Source organism: Dioscorea cayenensis, chromosome 6 (genome assembly GCF_009730915.1).
Source record: "Dioscorea cayenensis subsp. rotundata cultivar TDr96_F1 chromosome 6, TDr96_F1_v2_PseudoChromosome.rev07_lg8_w22 25.fasta, whole genome shotgun sequence".
NCBI lineage: Eukaryota > Viridiplantae > Streptophyta > Magnoliopsida > Dioscoreales > Dioscoreaceae > Dioscorea > Dioscorea cayenensis.
The window spans coordinates 2,063,751-2,082,959 of record NC_052476.1 but is presented as its reverse complement, the minus strand read 5'-3'; the positions used below and the strand labels follow the sequence as shown (position 1 = coordinate 2,082,959).

Below are 19,209 nucleotides of genomic sequence, written 5' to 3'. Positions count from 1 at the left end.
TATATTATTATTATTATTATTATTATTATTATTATTATTATTTTTGTTTTGTTACAAAAAGGAGCTACAAGAAGCTAAGGAAAAAGAAAACAAATTAGAAAGAGAAGAAATAAGCAGAGCAGATATCCTCAAGCCAGCTAGGCCGGTCGCGTCCTTGAGCAAAGAGAGAGGTTTGAGGATTGACAAGGCCAAAGTGAGCAAGCTGGTCAGCAACTGAATTAAGGTCACGCGGGACATGATCAAAGGAGAAGTCCTCCCAAGTATGAGTAAAACTTTTAATGGCTCTGACAATGGAAGTAAGTCTCCAGGCAGTAAGATTGTTGAAGTTTTTGAGAAAAGTCGGATATGACCAGTGCCAGTCGATGAAGAGAGTGGTAGGGATCCAGTTGTTGGCGTAACAATGCTCCAAAGCTCGGAGAATGACACGCAATTCAGCTTCAAGGAGAGATGAGAAAAGCTTGTCACCTGCAGCGCCTGCAAGTAAAACAACCATTTGATTAGTATAGATAATAAATCCATAGCCAGCCATACCTGTCTGAGCATCCCAGGCCGCATCAGTGGAGACCAGAATGGAGTAATGGGGCCTGCGAGAAGAAATAAATTTTTTCATGCCAAAAAGAGCGTTAGCAGTGAAGAAGTCAAGCACTCTAGCCCAGGCCAAATGAGGGATTCGATAGAAATTCGGGGATTGATGACGAAAGACTAGAAAACATCTGGCAATCCAGATTTGCCAAGTAATGGCCCTAGCAAACATAGCATTAATGTGTAGAGGAAAGTCATAAGTGAGCCAAGAGCCATTGGCAAGCTGGGGAAAGAAAGAGTGTTGGAGACCCAGCCAACTAAGGATAGAGTTCCAACAGTTGGCAGAATATCGACATAACCAAATCAAATGAGTTGCATGAAAGAATAGAAGGCAAAATTTTTTTTTTTGAAAAGGTGGATAAACCACATAGATTAATAAAGTCAAACCAGTACAAAAGTCCCACCATACTGGTGAGTAACACAAACAAAGAAACAGAGAAATAAAAGCCACCACAAGATGTGGTAGCCCCACCAAAACACCACAGAAAAGAGGAACCAGGAGGCTTCCTCTAGAACATCATCCAACATCGCTAACCTTCGTTCTGCTCCAGGTCCTCCTCCATAGCTGGAACACGGCTAGCTTCCTCCACCCGAGGATCTAAAAAGTCTAGACTCCTCTAGATAATAGCAACTGACTCTTTGAACTTTTCCTGTGTCCCCACAGCAACCACTTTGGAGTTGTCCCCTCCTGCACCCTTCTTTTTAGCAGATCGAGGTGGGTCCAAAAGAAATCCCGCATCCTCGTTGAATCTCGAGGGAGGCATCTTTTTCAGCTCACTCTTCCTGGTACCAATCGCAGAATCAGCAGGAGAAGAAACTAATCCGGATTGAAAATCAAATTCTGTAACTGAATCATCCAATTCCAAATCAGTCTCCTCTATAGCCCTATCTGAGACCTGATCATCTGAACGATCTACAACTTTTCCTCCCACTGAGGATCTGAAATCATCATCAGGCTCAACCTCAATAGCTGGGACCATAGTCCATGTCCCTGATAAAAAATGCCATAAAAAACCATCAGGAGGTGTCAAATTTGGCTTCTCATCTATGTACTTGAAACCCACACAAGATGGGCCCTGAGAAACACCATCAGGCCCAACTGTAATATTCTCTAAAGAATCTGAACCATTGTGCTCCGAATTCGGCCCACCACCCTGAACACTAGAGCCAACATTAATGATTGGCCCAACCCCAACATTGCGACTACCCAATGTCTGGTCCACTTCACAAAGAATGAGAGGATCCTCAGAAGCATACAATCCCGATGCCAAGCCCACTTCACTCTCCAGCCCAATAACATCAGCAAGAGGATCTAAAGCCTTGGCCTCGCTATTCACAACCCGCTCCATCGATCGATTGATGCGTAAATCCCCTATCTCCACAGACCGATCCACCCGTCCTCTATCATCCGTATCCACGTCAACCTCGGATGGGTTACGTGTCACCAATCTCGGTGCCGGATCACAGACCCCACACGATTCGACACATCTCCCTCTCGGGCCCCGCGACGTCAGATTACTCACCTGGTCTGCCCTGCTGTGCTCGGGAGACCGAGCCCTTCCATGACCAGCGGATCGGCCGAGGCACTCGGAGTGACCACCGGTCCAGCCACTGGTCCGAAGACCAGTCTTTGACTACCGGTGAGGGGAGCCTAGCTCAACCTTCAAGGGAATAATATCAGGAGAGCAGCGCTCAACCACCGTCGGGAGATTGAGGGCATCTATCTCAGACACCAAGGATGTCCGGCCAGTCTCAGTTGAAGCCCTCTGCGATGCACTCCCTCCTTCACTACGCCGCGGCAGTAGAGAAGAAGATCCCTCCCTCACAATTGCATGTGAGGACGAACGCTCCTACACAACAACCTTATGTTTTCTATTCTCTGTCGCCGGGATATTGTGCGTGCTCCAGAGAGCCCCCTTGACGGACGGACGAGAACTACGGGTCACACCAAGACTCTCATGAGAAGAACCCCCTTGACCCAGTCATTGCGGTTGGTGAAGATCATTGGTGAGGCGTGGTATGTGATGCAGATATAAAGTCAGGAGAATGGTCAGTATCTTGTGGCCATTATGTAGATCTATTGCAGAATGCTCTCAAGTCAAGTATGTGAAAGAGGTTATGGGTAAAAGCCTCGTACAAGCATTGGATGACAATGCCGAGCATGCACTAGGTGTCCTAGTATGCTACTTTAATATTATGTTTTGATATATGTATGGTCAAGTATCCTTATTTTGAATGTTAAGCCAGCAACCTTTCACCTGTTGTTTTTATTTTGATTATTAAGTTCAGTTGCTCTCTCATCTCTTCCCCAGAATCTTGAACAGTGGTATCAGAGACCACTCGATCCACCTGTGTGTGTGCGTTGTTCTATCTCTTGGTTGAGTTCTAAAGCTGTAAGCATGGCTGCAAATGGTATGCCTCCTTTACCGATGGTGAAGATTATGGAGCATGGAGTATTATGATGAGAACACTGTTTCGTTCTCAAGATTTGTGGGATTTGATCGATAAGGGAATCCCGGAAGGTGAAGACGAGGCTAAGGCGAAGGAGCATAAGAAGAGAGACTCAAAAAGCCCTCTACTTGATCCGGTGCATGCGTGAACCTCAAGGTGTTCTCTCGCATAGAGGCAGTTGAGACAGCTAAATGGGCTTGGGATCGTCTGAAACGGCAGTACCAAGGTGACCCCAAGCTTACGGCGGTGAAGTTGCAAGCATTGCGACAAGGCTTTGAAAACCTCAAGATTAAGAACAATGAGTGTGTCGAAGACTTCATTACTCATGTTGAAGAAATGGTGAACGAAATGAAGAGACTTGGTGACACTATCTCTGAAGCTATGGTGGTCGGAAAGGTGCTGAGAAGCATGGGGGCTAAGTTCAACCATGTAGTGACGGCAATAGAAGAATCCAAGGATATCACTAAGCTCACCTTGGATGTTCTTACGGGGTCACTGAAAGCACATGAAGCTAGACTGATCAGTCAAGCTGATCCAGTTGAAGAGAAAGTTCTTCATGTGAGGTCTGAGCCTCAGTCTTCATCGAAGGAAGTTGGTTATTCACCATCGAGAGGTAGAGGAAGATACTCGTTCAGAGGTTCTGGACGAGGAAGAGGAAGAGTGGAGCAGAAGCAACAATATGGTGGAGAGCAAAGGATGTACAAGAGCAACATCCAATGTCATCACTGTAAACGTTTTGGACATATAAAAGCTAACTCTTTTTACAGGGAAAAACCAGTGGAGAAAGGGGGATCCTCTCTCGTTGCAGAAGAAAAGGAGAAGGAGGTAAGCAATATTTTTCTGGCTCACTGTGCAGGAGAAAATCCGGCAAGCTCCGTGTGGATCGTGGATAGTGGGTGTTCGAATCACATGACCGGTGTGAGAAGCTCGTTCATGGAGCTTAATGAGTCACAGAAGCACAAAGTCCGTCTGGGAGACTTCTGATCATCTTTTCACCCAATGCTCGATGGCTTCTTATATTTGGAACTTCTTTGGGCAGCTCTTTGGTCTCCGTAGTAGCCCCAACTCTTTAGGGGAATTGTGGGGAAGTTGGCATCGAAATATTGGGAGATCCCTGTCTTCTTTCTGGGATCTTCTTCTGAGGGCCATTATTTGGAATATCCGGATTGAGCGAAATGCATGCATATTTACTTCTTCATGTTCTTCGACTACTTCTATTATTTTTAAAATTATTCATATGGTGCTCATGTGGATAAATGCAATTCCTGAGTCAAAGAAGGCAAAACTGGAGGAGCCCAGTGGAAAGATTAAGAGGAGCCTTGATTTTCTCTCTTCCAAGGACCGGGAGCAAGGTGCTCAGGCGGAGTTGGCGTTCTCTCAGGGTGAAGGCTAGTCTTGATGTTGTTGTCTTGTGTTAGCCCCCTAAGGCGGTTCTCCTCTAGTTGGCTACTTGTGTTGTTTTTCCTAGTGTGTTGTTGTTTCTCCTTTGTTTTGTTCCTCACTCCTGGGTGAGGTTATCTTTGTACTCTTGTTTGTTCTGTGCCTTTTCGTTTAATGAATGTGGTTTATCTACTTTTTATCTAAAAAAAAGGCTTTCATTAGGGAATAAAGATTTAGGTCTAAAGACTAAAAAACTACAAGAGGAAAGGTTTTTGAACAAGAGCTAAAGGGACAAAAAAAAACGAAAGAAGAAGAAAAAGAACCCCTAGAAGAATATATTTAGTTACTATTCTTTATTCTTGTGATATTAAATAATTATTCGACTCTTTAAATTCCTTTGAAACTCTTGTCCTTAATTTTATGTTAGCATGTTTATAAAATGTTTGCAGTTGATTTGTTGAAATGTGAAGAATGTTAAATTCTTCTTGTTTTACATTTTTAGTGTTGGTTTGGAGATCCTCTCAATCTTTCCTTAATTTGATCCTCATCCTTCACTAGCATCTTATTATCTTCACAAAAACTCCCTAAATTCCACATTTTCTTTTCTCTAATTTTAGCTAAACTATATGTTTCTCTCTTGGTTCTCAACTGCAGCTGATTGTCAGTAGCCAGCTATTACTGAAGCTTCTCAGAAAATTAAGCGATCCCTTAATTTCTTCAGTGCTAGAACCTCAAATCTCATTTGGAGAGTCGGACCCACGATCATCTTGCAGGAGTAGTTGCTCCTTTTTGATGGTTTAGGCAGGGCTCGAGGGACCCGGGACGGTGTCTTCGCCTACCCAGCTTCTTTTCTCCTTGTATTTTATTTTCCTGTCGTTCTTAGTTTTTCTCCTCACTTCTGATGAAAGCTTTTATCTTATGTTCATGTCTTTCATTTTTCAATAAAGTTGTGGTTTATCCACATTTATTTCCAAAAAAAAAAAAAACTATATGTTTTCTTTTGAACCTAATTAGTATATAGTGTATCATAAGTCTTATACTTAGGGCGTGTTTGGTTCGCCGAAGTGGAAGCCGAAGTGACTGAACCGGTGAGTTCCCAATGACTTCCTTGTGTTTGGTTCGCGGAAGTGGATTCCGAAATGCTGATTTCCTCACTTCCAAAACCAACAACTTCTCCATTTGACTTCGGCGAGAAAAATCCAGAAGTCGGGTTTGAACCAGCTGACTTCCGTCACGTGGTCCCACGTGATTATGTTTACACTCACCCCGCCTTTTTCCCATTTCCCGTGCCACTTCCTGCCTTTTTCCCATCAACCCGTCTAGGGTTTGCTTCGCCATCTCTCCGTCTTCCCTCTTCGGCCGCAACCCGGCCTCTTTCTCGTCGTCTACTTCGCCCCTTCATCTCCTCCGGGTGATTGCCCTCTTTTACTTCACCGTCTACTGTCCTCTCTCTCTCTCGCCGTCGACCAGTCTCTCTACTACCATCTACTTGGTAGCCATCTCTCTTCCCAACGGTTGTGAACGATGATGTTTATGTGTTTTATTTTCCAGTTTTTTCCTTTTGTTTTCCTCGCGGTTTGTTGTTGTTTGTTTTCAAGCTTCCATTCTTGTTATTTGGTACAGATCTGCATGACCATCATTTTTTTTATGGTTTTATCATGCAATCTTCATGCCATCGTTTTCAACAGTTGGGTTTTCCGTTTAGGTTTTCTGAGGATGCGAACGTATTTGTATTTTTCCCTAGGGTTTATCTTCTGTCGTTCTTCTTGTTCCTTATAGATCTGGAAGAACATCAAAGGATTTTTTATTTTTGATTGCTTCTGGTCATGAAGTAATCATCGTACCATGGTTTTTTCCTCATTTTTTTCTTTAAGTTTTTCTGAGGATGCGAATGTGTGTGTGTATTTTTTTTATGGGTTTGTCTTGCCCCATTCTTTTTTCTAGATCTACAAGAACATCAATTTTTTCCATTGTTCGATCCTAGGGTATTTATCATGTTAGCTTCTTATCTTACTATCAATTTTTTAGGGGTTTGATATGCCGTGTGTGTATTTTTCCAGGGTTTCATTCAACCGTTCTTCTTTTTCCTTACGGATATGCAACAACATTAATTTTTTCCAGTCTAAATCTAGTTTATTTGATATTGCAACAACATTAAATTTTCTCCTTAATTTTCTTATTTTACTAAGTTGCAGTTGTTCACGGCCTGTAATTTGCCATGTTTAATTTTTGAAGATGCATTTTTCCACTTATCCGATTTATGATCTTATTTTTTTGTATGACAATCAAAGCAAGTTATTTCATTGTTGCCTGCTTTCTGATGTAACCAAAAGCATGTTCTAGCTTTGGTTTGAATGTTATTCTCATCCTTTGTTTAATTTTGTAGATGCATTACCTCTTATCTGATTTATGCTCTTATTTTTGTATGGCAATCATACCATGTTATTTCATTGTTGGCTTTTAATTTCATCTTCCTGATGTAACCATAGCATGTTCTAGCTTTGGTTTTGAATTTTTATTCTCATCGTTTGTTAATTGTGAAGTCTGCATTTCCTATTATCCGATTTATGATCTTATATTTGTATGCAAATCATAGCATGTTATTTCATTGTTAGCTTTTTATTTTTTTATTTCCCGATTATTCTCAGCCTTTGTTTACTTTTGAAGATGCACTACCTATTATCTGATTTATGCTCTTATTTTTGTATGCCAATCATACCATGCTATTTCATTTGTTGCTCTTTTCCTCGATGTAACCATAGCATGTTCTAGCTTTTTGGTTTGAGTTTTATTATCAGCCTTTGTTTAAGTTTTGAAGATGCATTACCTCTTATCTGATTCATGCTCTTATTTTTGTATGCCAATCATACCATGTTAGTTCGGTGTTGCCTTTTTAATTTTCATATTCCCGATGTAACCATAGCATGTTCTAGCTTTGGTTTGAATTTTTATTCTCGACCTTTGTTTAAATTTGAAGATGCATTACCTCTTATCCGATTCATGCTCTTATTTTTTTGTATGCCAATCATACCATGTTAGTTCGGTGTTGGCTTTTTAATTTCATCTTCTGATGTAACCATAGCATGTTCTAGCTTTGGTTTTGAGTTTTATTATCGACCTTTTGTTTAATTTTTGAAGATGCATTACCTCTTATCGATTCATGCTCTTATTTTTTTGTATTCCAATCATACCATGTTAGTTCGGTGTTGGTTTTTTAATTTCATCTTCTGTTGTAACCATAGCATGTTCTAGCTTTGTTTTGAATTTTATTATCGACTTTTATTTAATTTTTGAGTCTGCATTTCCTATATCTCGATTTATGATCTTATATTTGTATGCCAATCATAGCATGTTATTTCATTGTTAGCTTTTATTTTTATTTCCTGATTATTCTCAGTCTGTGTTAATTATGAAGTTGCAGTACCTATTATCTGATTCTTGCTCTTATTTTTTGTATGCCAATCATACCATGTTATTTCATTGTTGGCTTTTAATTTCATCTTCCTGATGTAACCATAGCATGTTCTAGCTTTGTTTTGAGTTTTATTATCAGCCTTTGTTTAATTTTGAAGATGCATTATCTCTTATCTGATTCATGCTCTTAATTTTGAAGAATTATTACTATTTCCTGGTATATGTATCTTGATGCTGATACTTCTGAATTTTTTTTCTACCTTTCGAGTATCACATGAATTGTGTCTGATCCATTGCATTAGTTATACACAAATACACTAAAATAGCCTTCCGCTGAGTAGTAGCCGCCAATTTATGAGTTCTATTTACTGACTTAAGTTAGTAGGTTAATGCTGAAATCAATAATGTCATCCTCATTATGTAGATGGCTAGCTGGATTGAAACTCTGCCCCACCGATTGTTGGTAGTCCCGCAACCTCATCTGCACAAAGGTCACAACGTTCAAGTAGGGGCTCGAAGAACCCTTCTATGATGGGTGACCTAATTATTGTGGTGGGCGAAATGGCAGCTGCCATTAAGAACCCCACCCACTGGACGGAGCCATTGTATGCGAAAGTTATGGAGGTTGACGGGTTTCAGAAGAAGGAACTCGTTCAGGTGTTTGATTATCTGCAGTTTCGTGAGAACGAGGCAAGAGGATTCCTAGTCAAAGATATGGAACTGAGGAAGGATTGGATCGAACAATTTCTGTCGAGGATGGAATGACGAGATCCTGCATTCTACTTCCTACTTATTTCATTGCATGTCCCTGCATTTCATGCATCATAACTGACTCATGTTTTGATACGGAGTGACCCAGCAAGTGATATCTTGCTGTCGTTGCGTCCGTTATGCATTTAATTTGTTTTGGCTTTCTGCATTTCATGCTCTTGACATGTGTATGTTGTTGAGACCTAGTTGTATTCCTGTTGCTATGCCATGTTTGGATATTTGTGTGTTTGTTACTAACATGGCTATCTTTCTTTTGTTTTTGTTCGTATTTCAGGTTATGGTATAATGGCAATGATGAAAGGCAAGTGTGACATTGCACTGAGGCACACGCGTTTTATGGGACAAAAACCAGATTGGGGCGCTGGCGGGGCAAAAATGATCTGGTAGTTCATTGCCAATCTTTTGCGACCATTACGTATCTCATTTTGGTAATTGGTTCCCTATGTATTTTTCCCGTTTCTAAATCTATGGATGTATTTGTTTATATGAGTGTGGCGAGGCAATCAGGAGGCACTTGCTGCGACCATTGCAGCCACCTTGTATAGTTTGTATTCGCTCGGTTGTTTTTTACATAAACTATAATGCCAATGAATGTGCATAATGTCACTCTTGCTATTACACGAGCCATGCCAAGAAGACAGGACTTAGCTTTCGGACACAAAGGCGAGACATGTAAGCGGATTATATGTTCATTATATGTTTAATTTTTGGATATTATCCGATTTTTAATTGCAATTACACTTGTAGGATCTGATTTATGAGGCATGTGGATGGGTTCCTTTGAGATACTACAAATACGAGTTTGTTCGGACAAAAACAATGTTGGGGTCTTCTATTCAAAAAAATCGAGGGTCGGAAAAACCGGGTTCGCAGTGCTTTTGTTGTTTTCGCAAAACTTTTGAAATCAAGACAGTGATGGTTGCATGTATTGGTAGATTCAAATTGTTATGTCTGTATGTTTTCACTCACCATCTGTTTGGTAACTATTTGAACAAATGATAGATCATGCTGAATTTGTATGGCTTTTGTAGTGAAGTATGTATGTTCCGAATTTCGTATTTTCTTAATTTCAAAGGGTTTTTAAGCAACACAGCTATTTGTTGCTTAAATGAAGCAATCCAGTCTATCATCCTATTTTTTGTCTTGGTGCATAGTAATGTATGGGTGATTGGAAAATATAAACAAAAGTTTCAAAGATGATAATTAAGGATTGTCTTATTTTCTTACAAATATACAGGTTCCAAGTATTTTTTTTAATTACCATATGTAAATTTATTATATATATTTAAGTTGGTAATAGTTTGCAAAACTGGATATATAACTTGTACTTAGGAAAACAATTAGCAGAAAGCAATTTCAATTTAAACATCATAATGCTAAAAAAAAATTAGAAGAAAGTATTAAGTCTTATAAAGTAATACATGCCTTAATTATGGGTTATAAGAAAACAAACAAAATTAATTCAATTAAAAATGTATTAATAAAAATAACCGAATTTATCATTAAATATGTTAATAGGCAATGTTATATGAATAAAAAATAACCTATATAACCAAGATGGGGTAACCTCACCTCTATACCGAAGTGGTGTTCATAGACCCACTTCGGTGTTACCAAACACAAGAAACTACTGAAGTGATGTATTCCAGATTTTCATTTCCACCAGCCAAACACCTGAAGTGGTTACTGAAGTGGGGATTTCCCTCTCAACCAAACACATGGAAGTCAAGACTTCTAAATGAAATTCACACTTTCACTGAAGTGATGTTTTCAGACTTCCCCCACTTCGGACTCTCACTTGCTAACCAAACACACCCTTAGCCTCGCTCACGGCTTTTTTAGCCTCCTTCTGGACTAATTTATATATTTTAAAATTTTTCTCACTTATATTCTTTTGCCAAAATCCTTTTAAAAATATAGAGATAAAAAATAATATTCAATAAAATATATAAACCAGAATGAATTTATATATGTTTTTAATGTATTTGTCTCATAAAAGTTGTATCAATTAAAATATGAAAAAATAAATAAATTTAGCAATCTAAACATGAATTGAAAAGATAAATATGGTACCTAACAAGAAGTAAATTACAAAACATTCAACTAAGAAAACCATTTAGACTTTCCCTTAAAACCATTATGACACGCTGTCTGCTTATCAAGATTATCCCAATTGGAGGACATATACCTAAGACAAGCTTTATCATCAAAAGTCCTACACGTTTTCATCAAGGACTTGGTCTAAAGTCAAACACATTTTTCTTTTCAAAGCCACTATTGTCCTACTTTCCCTTCATCTCAAACCAGATATATATATATATATGCGCACACACATACAAAAACCTTATTAAATAGTTATATAGAGAGGATACATAAGATTATAAATTAAGATTGTGTTTATCTATGTCTAATACACTTCTTCCTCTTAATCCTTCTGCTTTCTACACCTTCTCCTCTTCTAAATTTAGGTCTCTAGTTTACTTGATCTCTCATCCTTACCGTTGCGTCAATACTACGTCGATTAGAAGACGCTGTTTATCGGTTTCTCGAGCATCAAATGATGACATGTGAGTTAATTATTTTCATTGTATAAGCTGTAGTTGATGGATTGTAATTGGTTTTGATTAATCATGTCTTGATGTGTTTCTTTTATATATAGGGAAGTAATGAAGAACATTGTTGAAACAGTACCTTCTGCTGTTCCCCTCTTCTTACTCAATCTTCCGTCTTGGTATGTATATATATATATATATGTATATAAGTTATATACGTGATATATATATATCTAGTTAATATATAGAGATCTTGTAAAGTTATATATGTATGTGCTAATGGGTTGTACTTTATGAACTTCGCTTTGTGGTTTGTTTATGTAGGGCAAACTGGTTATGGGGTGCATTGGTTCTCTTAGCTTTGCCATTTTATGGAAGAGTAAGAAGGATCCAAGGTACGTAGTAATTGAATATATATATATATATGGAGAAAAGGTTCTCTGTGGACGTGCATAGACGTCCACAGAGAGCTACAGTAATGCTAACTTTTAACTACAGTTCATAAACACAGTAACACTGTTTATTAAATAGTGTCCGACCGTTGGATCGAAATCCAACGGTCCAAAGTAACGTTCACAGATTTTTAATCTGTAAACGTGTATAGAGGATTGACCCTCATATATATATATATATATATATATATATATATATATATATATTTTATATATATAGACTTATATTTAACATGTTAAAATTCTCTTTGTGCACCTTCTCTTCTTTTTAACGTGATAGAAGAATAAATCTATTACATTAGGTTAATCCTTTATATTACATCAATCAATGAATATTAAAGTCATTCTTTTTTATAACATTAACTTATTTCATATTCTTTATTACAATAACTATAAAGAATAACAACTAATTGATAGTTTTATTTTAACATACATAAAATTAAGTTATATATGAACGTAATATGTCTAATGATATCAAAATTTAATATTTATATGTTAGATCAAGTGGAGGAGACAATAGAGACAATAGCTGAAGTTGTAGAAAGTGTGGCGGAAGTTACAGAGAAGGCATCATCAGCGGTGGCCGATGCATTGCCAGATGGAGAGATAAAGAAGGCAGTTTTGGAAGTAGAACATATAGCTCAAGTCGTGGACAAGAGTGCTGAGGCTGTTGAAGGCTTCATCAATAAGGTAATTACATTATAATTAACTTTAATTATTTGTTAAAAGGAAAATGTGGATACAGCACATTATATATATATGTGTGTGTGTGTGTGTGTGTGTGTGTGTGTGTGTGTGTGTGTTTTTGATTAATGTAAATGAAATTTGGTTGTTATGTAATCTTTAATAGATTGATGAGATTGAGGCTGACGTGGACTCATTGGTGAATCCTTTGATCAAAAGGAAGGCTTCATTGGGAGAAGGAGAGGAAAAGATTTGAGGCCTTAAAAGTGAATAACTTGAAGGAGTTTTAATTTGTGATTATAATGTTTGTAATTGACTTGTTTATAAGCAATATGTATGTATGTGTATATATATGTATATGTATATGTATGTGTTCTTTTTCAATTTGAAGTAATTTATGAAAATAATTTTTTTTTGTAAAAATTTTGAACAAAAGCGTATTTTTTTTATACAAAGTGAACAAACCACGTAAGACGCGGAGTTAATTTTTTAAAATATATATGCCTTCATCCCACGTGAGCTGAAGTTCAAATCTATTTTCTTAATAAGAACATATATAAACACCCTATGTTAAAGATCAAACACCAATAGGTCAAGAGATCATTGATAATTTTATTTTTTTTAATTTTCTCAGTGAAGATTTTTTTTTTTTTTCTCTAGAAGCTAATTTTTCCCACAAATTTTATATTTTAATTTCTTAAAAGGGTGAAGTCTTTTTTTTTCCTCTAGTAAAAAAACGGTAATATGAAGTGAATGTGAAAGATTAAATCACTCCATTTTTATTTGGAAAAAAATAAAAAATAAAAAAACTTTGAAAACAATTTTTATTCTCTTTTTATCTCATTATTTGTTATAATATATTTTTTCCGAGCTCCCAAAAAATAGTCATGCCAAGGAAAAGGTGAAATTCTAAATATTCAACCTACTTTTCTTTAAAAATAAATAAATAAATAAATAAATAAATAACCTACTGTTATAAACAAATATTTTTAATGGATGCTCATCGTAGCAATTTCACTCGTAGGTAAGCATTACTTATATCATCTGTAGGCCAGCACATCAGACATGTGACCGCCCATATGGTAATCGTAGCGGCCGCAGATCTGTTACTATTCCACCAACCGTAGTATTTTTGGACCGCTCGGATCGAATCGATCCTGGCCGCTCATTCAACTCTTATAACCCTATAAATACCCCTCATTTTTGTATACTTTGAGATAAAAAGAAAAAGAGAAGAAAAGAAAAAGAGAGAAATAAAAGAAGAAAGAAGAAGAAGTTAATTCTTCGAGGTTTTTGGGTTTTTGGTAAATACTCTGGTTCTCTATTCTTATTACTATCTTTACATCTATAACATATATATTCTTAACATCGTTATCGAGCATCGAATTTGCTCATATGATTTTTAATTTTCTTTAGCTTATCTAATATATATGTTATATATGTGGAACCCATTTCTAACACTCGAATGCAAGAAGGTTCGACTGAGTAATATAATACTAGCAAACCATACATTTTATTTAATACATAATTTCAGCTTTTTCTTAGAAGCATACATAAAAAAACATACAGATCTAAAGCCACTAAGGCTAATATTACCATTACTTTTTAAAATAAACAAGAAAAAAATAATAATATTATTATTACAATGAGGTTTACTATCAAATCCAAATCTTCTGGTATAATCTTCCCCAAGTCTGCCATGGTAAGCCTCAGATCCCCGAGAAGGTGTAAAAACTCCACCCGGCGAACCTCCCGACCCTTTCTCTTCTCGTGCCACGCCCCTTCTCTTCCCTCGCGCCCTCCTCCGCAGCTTGGTCGGATTTCTCCGCCGGCCTTTCTTCTCGGCCCCTACTTTCTTCTCTCCCTTATCTTTACTTCTTCTTCCATTTTAACTTATAATCACTTTCAAACAAATTTTAATTCCCAATGTCGCAATAATTGCGAGTAGTATGAACAAAGATCTAGTATACACGAATAGTACCGCATACATAAGCAGACTGCAGTACATGAATAGTATCGTATACGTAACAAGACGACTGCAGTACATGAACGATGATATATGCTTTTATGTTTTATTCTCAGACTCTCTATTCTAATTACATGTTGTATTATTATTTTGAAGAGAAAAATGGCAAATATCGCAAAAAGAGAATTTGAGGCCCTTCAAATCTCGGGAGCAATTATATATCCCTGAGCCCTCGATATCAAGCTCCATCCGAAAGCAAGAAACCCCGAGTAAAACTATCGAGGCTAATAACAATGAGCCTAGTGATAACAAGGCGAAGGCCTTAATATTTATAAGGCATCATATCGATGATGGCCTCAAGAATGAATACTTGACCATCGAGGATCCACGAGAATTGTGGTTATCCCCGAAAGAGAGATTTGAACATCTCGGGAATGGTCTACTCGCCCTAAAAGCACGCAATGATTGGTCAAGCCTCGTGTTTCAAGATTTTAAAAGCGTGCAAGAATATAATTCCGAACATGTTTAAAAATTGTTTTCAGATTGCCTCTAGAGAGAAAGCGATGATGAAGGAATGATGCTCGAGAAAAATATTTACAACATTTCACGATTTAAAATGTTATATTACAACAACAATATAGAGAAAAGAATTTTACAAAAATTCTCGAATTAATTTCTTGTCTCCTTGTGGCGGAGCAAAACAATGAATCGTTGATGCGGAATCATCAATCTCGACTCATCCGGATCGAGCACTCACGCTGAAAATTAATTTTTGGGCAAAGAAGATGGCGTGGTCGCGGTGCTAGTTTTTAAAAACCGCGGTGGACGAGGAAATTATGGTGGTCGAGGACTACGCTGTGCGTGAGTGAGGGCCAAATAATATCGGACCACGCGATAATAGAATTGATGTACATCAACGTAGCAACAAAGCCACAAGATGGGGTTAGAGACAAAAGAAAGATACATGCTATCGTTGTGGCTCGAAGGTCATTGGTCCGAATTTGCGGGGACCCCAAAACATTTTGTCCATCTTTACCAAGAATCACTTAAAAACAAGAAAGGTAAAGATATTGAGACAAATTTTTGCTGACAACCCCATAGTTGATCCAATTGAGGATAATTCCATAAATAATTTAAATGTAACTGAAAATACATATTTAGATATGTCAGATTTCCTTATAGACTAGTTTGTAATATGGCATGAAAGACTTGGACATCCGGGTGCTATTATGTTGCGCCGGATTATTACTAGTTCTCATGGACACCCACTGAAGGATTATAAAATCCTAACACATAATGAATACGCATGTTCAAGATGTTCAATCGGGAAAGCTAATAACCGGACCTTCTATAACAAAAGTGGATCGTGAATCTCCTAAATTTTTAGAAAGAATACAAGGAGACATTTGTGGACCAATACATCCGTTATGTGGACCATTTTAGGTATTTTTATGGTTTTAATCGATGCATCGACTAGATGGTCCCATGTTTCACTTCGCCTACAAGGAATGTAGCATTTGCTAAAGGTTATCGCACAAATTATCGGGCTTAAAGCACACATTTCAGATTATCCCATAAAGACAATTCGCCTTGATAATGTCGGTGAATTTTCATCAAAATCATTTTATGATTATCAGTATGGCAGTTGAATACATGTCGAGCATCCAAGTAGCTCAGTGTACATACCCAAAATGGGTTAGCGGAGTCATTAATTAAAAGACTCAGATTATTGCTCATCCAAATGTTATTAAGGACGAAACCGCCTACAAGTGCGTGGGGTCATGCTATTTTGCACTGCCGCAGCTTTTAATACTGGATCCGACCCACTCGCATGTAATTCATATTCACCACACCAACTTGTTATGGGTAAAAGAGCCCCGATATTTCATATATAAGAATATTTTGGTTATGCAAGATATGTGCCAATACCACCACCAAATCAGATGCAAAAACGGGTCCACAACGCACACTTGGTATATATGTTGGTTATGATTCCCCTTCAATTATACGATATTTAGAACCATTAACGTGGGATGTATTTATCGCAAGATTTGCGGATTATCATTTTGATGAATCTGCCTTCCCCTGCATTAGGGGAGAAATGATTACTCAAAACGAGCCAAAAAGAAATTGATTGAATGCATCACGATTACATACATACGATCCTCGCATTTCAATGAATGTGAACTTGAAGTTCAAAGGATCATTAAATTGCAAAAATATCAGCAAATGAAATACCCGATGCATTCACCGATACTAAAATGGTAACCAAATCATATATACCACTCGCTAATGCTCCTGCAAGAATTGAGATTCCTAAGAATCCATTGAAAGAAAATCAAGTAGAAAATAAACCACGATAAAAACGTGGAAAACCAATTGAGCGCTAAAGATTCAAAGCTCCTAGAAAAAGGAAGCGTAAAAATAAAGATAAGGATCTCCCATGTGAAAAGGGAGAGGAAATTATAAAACCCCTAACAAGTTAATGAAGAATCAATGGGGGTGATATTTTCGAAAATGTTGAAAATTCAATTTGCTATGTAGATGATGGTCAAAGATCGAATCGGCATGAGACCGAAAATAAATGATATATTCATCTACAAATGCTGGCTGCAGACATAGAAATAAATACCGATAATGATCCGAGCCACGATCCATTGAAGAATGTCGATAAAGAAATGATTGGCCAAAAATGGAAAGAAGCTATCCAGTGAGCTAAATTCCCTATCAAAACGTGAGGTGTTTGGGCCGATAGTGCCAACACCAGAGAGGATAAAACCAATCGGTTATAAATGGGTGTTTGTGAGAAAAAAAGAAATGAAAAATAATCAAATTATGAGGATACAAAAGCAAGACCCGGTTGTCAAGGTTTTTCTCAAACGTCGGTATCGATTATGAAGAGACATACTCTCCAGTAATGGATGGAATTACTTTTTAGATTTTTAATTGCCACGGCAGATAGTAATAAATTAGATATCAGATTGATGGATGTTGTCACAAAGATATCCGTATGGATTACTTGAAAAATGACATATATATATGAAAAATCCCTCGAAGGATATAGAAAAGCAAACATTACAAATAATCATCATTTATACTCTATTAAATTACAGAGATCTCTTTATAGGGTTAAAAACAATCTGGACGGATGTGGTATAACTCGTCCTCGATGAATATCTTATAAAAAGAAGGATACCAAAATGATAGTATATGTCCATGTGTGTTTATTAAAAAGTTATACTAACTGGCTTTTGTTGCATGATAGCAGATATGTGGATGATTTAAATCTAGTAGGGCACCCTTCCCAAATCAGCAACGCATGATCATATTTGAAAAAGAATTTGAAAACGAAAGATTTGGGAAAGACCAAAATTCGCCTGAGGTATACAAATCGAGCACTTATCCTCAGGAATATTTGCTAGCATCAATCAACCCTATACTGGAAAAAGGCTGTGAAGAGATTCAATATGGAGAAGGCTTTATCCACTCGAGACACGCCTAATGGTCGTCTCGAACTCTTGATGTTCGAGAAAGATCCATTTCACCACCGGAAGAAGGAGAGATCATTCTCGTCCAGAAACTCCATATTTAGTCAATCGACTGCATTAACGTATCTCTGAAATAATACGAGACCAGAGATATAGCTCAACAGTAAATCTTCTAAGCAAGATATGCTTCTACACCGGCACGTAAGGCACTGGAAAGGAATAAAAAGATGTGCTGACGTTATTTACGAGGAACCACAGATCCGGGTTTATTCTATCGACATGAGTCTTCATCCAACCTCACTGAGTTTCTTGATCGCTGGGATCCGTCTCGATCCTCATAAAAGGGCTGATCTCGATCGGATACATGTTTTTCTTACAATGGTACAAAATGTATCTCATAGGCGTTCCACAAAACAAACTCTACAGACTACTTTCATCAAATCATGTCGAAATTCTAGCTCTCCATGAAGCAAGTCTGCGAATGCCAATGGTTACGATCTACGATTGGCATATATATCAAATATCCTCGCAAATTACCATCGAGAATCAAACAAATGCTACATGAATTTATGAAGACAACAATGCTTCGTATTTCTCAAATACATGAGGTTATATTAAAGGTGATGTAATCCAAACATATATCACCAAAATTTTTCTACACTCATGATCTCCGGAAAGTAGGCGTATAGAGTTGCTAAAAGATTCAATCTAGCGAGAATCAGTCGATCTATTCACAAAAATCACTTCCTAAGTGCGATTCACCAAATACTTATATACAAAATCTGGATGAGAAGACTTAAGGACGTAAGTACTCGACATGAGTTAAAAAGTTATTTATTCGAGGTGAGACGTACTCTTTTTCCCTTCGCTGAGGTTTTTTTCTCGAAACGGGTTTTTCCAAGGCAAGGTTTTTAATGAGGCAAAGAACTCCTCAAATGTGCCAGAGATAGTGTACTCTTTTTCCTTAGCTAGGTTTTTTATCCCAATCGGGTTTTTCCTAAAGAGGGTTTTAACGAGGCGATATCCTTTGGTGCGTAGGGCATCCAAGGGGAGTGTTATAAACAAATATTTTTAATGGACGCCATCAGTAGCAATTTCATCGTAGTGTACCAAAGACACTATATAGAACCTCTAGATATCATCAGTAGGCAGCCAAGAATATCGTAGGCACTCACCTATACGGGTAGTCGCAGCGATGACGCACGCATCACATTATTCCACCAACTGGGGTATTTTTGGACCGTCGGATCGAATCGATCCCGGCTGCTCATTCAACTCTTAGTAACCCTATAAATACCCCTCATTTTTAGTATACTTGAGATAAAAAGAAAAGAGAAAGAAAAAGAAAAAGAGAGAAATAAAAGAAGAAGAAGAAGTTTAATTCTTCGGGTGCCAGTGTTTGGTAGAATACTCCTGTTCTCTATTCTTATTACTATCTTTACATCTATAACATATATATTCTTAACACC

The 19,209-nt window shown here is 37.4% G+C and overlaps 2 protein-coding genes across 2 annotated transcripts in view; both read left to right on the top strand.

The window, feature by feature from the left end:
* The first annotated feature begins 11,001 nt into the window (after nt 1-11,001).
* LOC120263654 lies at nt 11,002-12,577 on the top strand. The gene is made up of 5 exons (XM_039271619.1): nt 11,002-11,165; nt 11,258-11,329; nt 11,475-11,545; nt 12,102-12,292; nt 12,453-12,577. Exons 1-5 carry the CDS (start codon nt 11,002-11,004, stop codon nt 12,540-12,542), a joined length of 588 nt encoding a protein of 195 aa, XP_039127553.1. The 3' UTR covers nt 12,543-12,577.
* Nucleotides 12,578-18,019: 5,442 nt separating this feature from the next.
* The window catches only part of LOC120263653, a 7,344-nt gene continuing 6,154 nt past the window's right edge, over nt 18,020-19,209 (top strand). Inside the window, 1 exon segment of the mRNA XM_039271617.1 lies at nt 18,020-18,121. Within this exon segment, the coding sequence (XP_039127551.1) occupies nt 18,020-18,121 (102 nt within the window).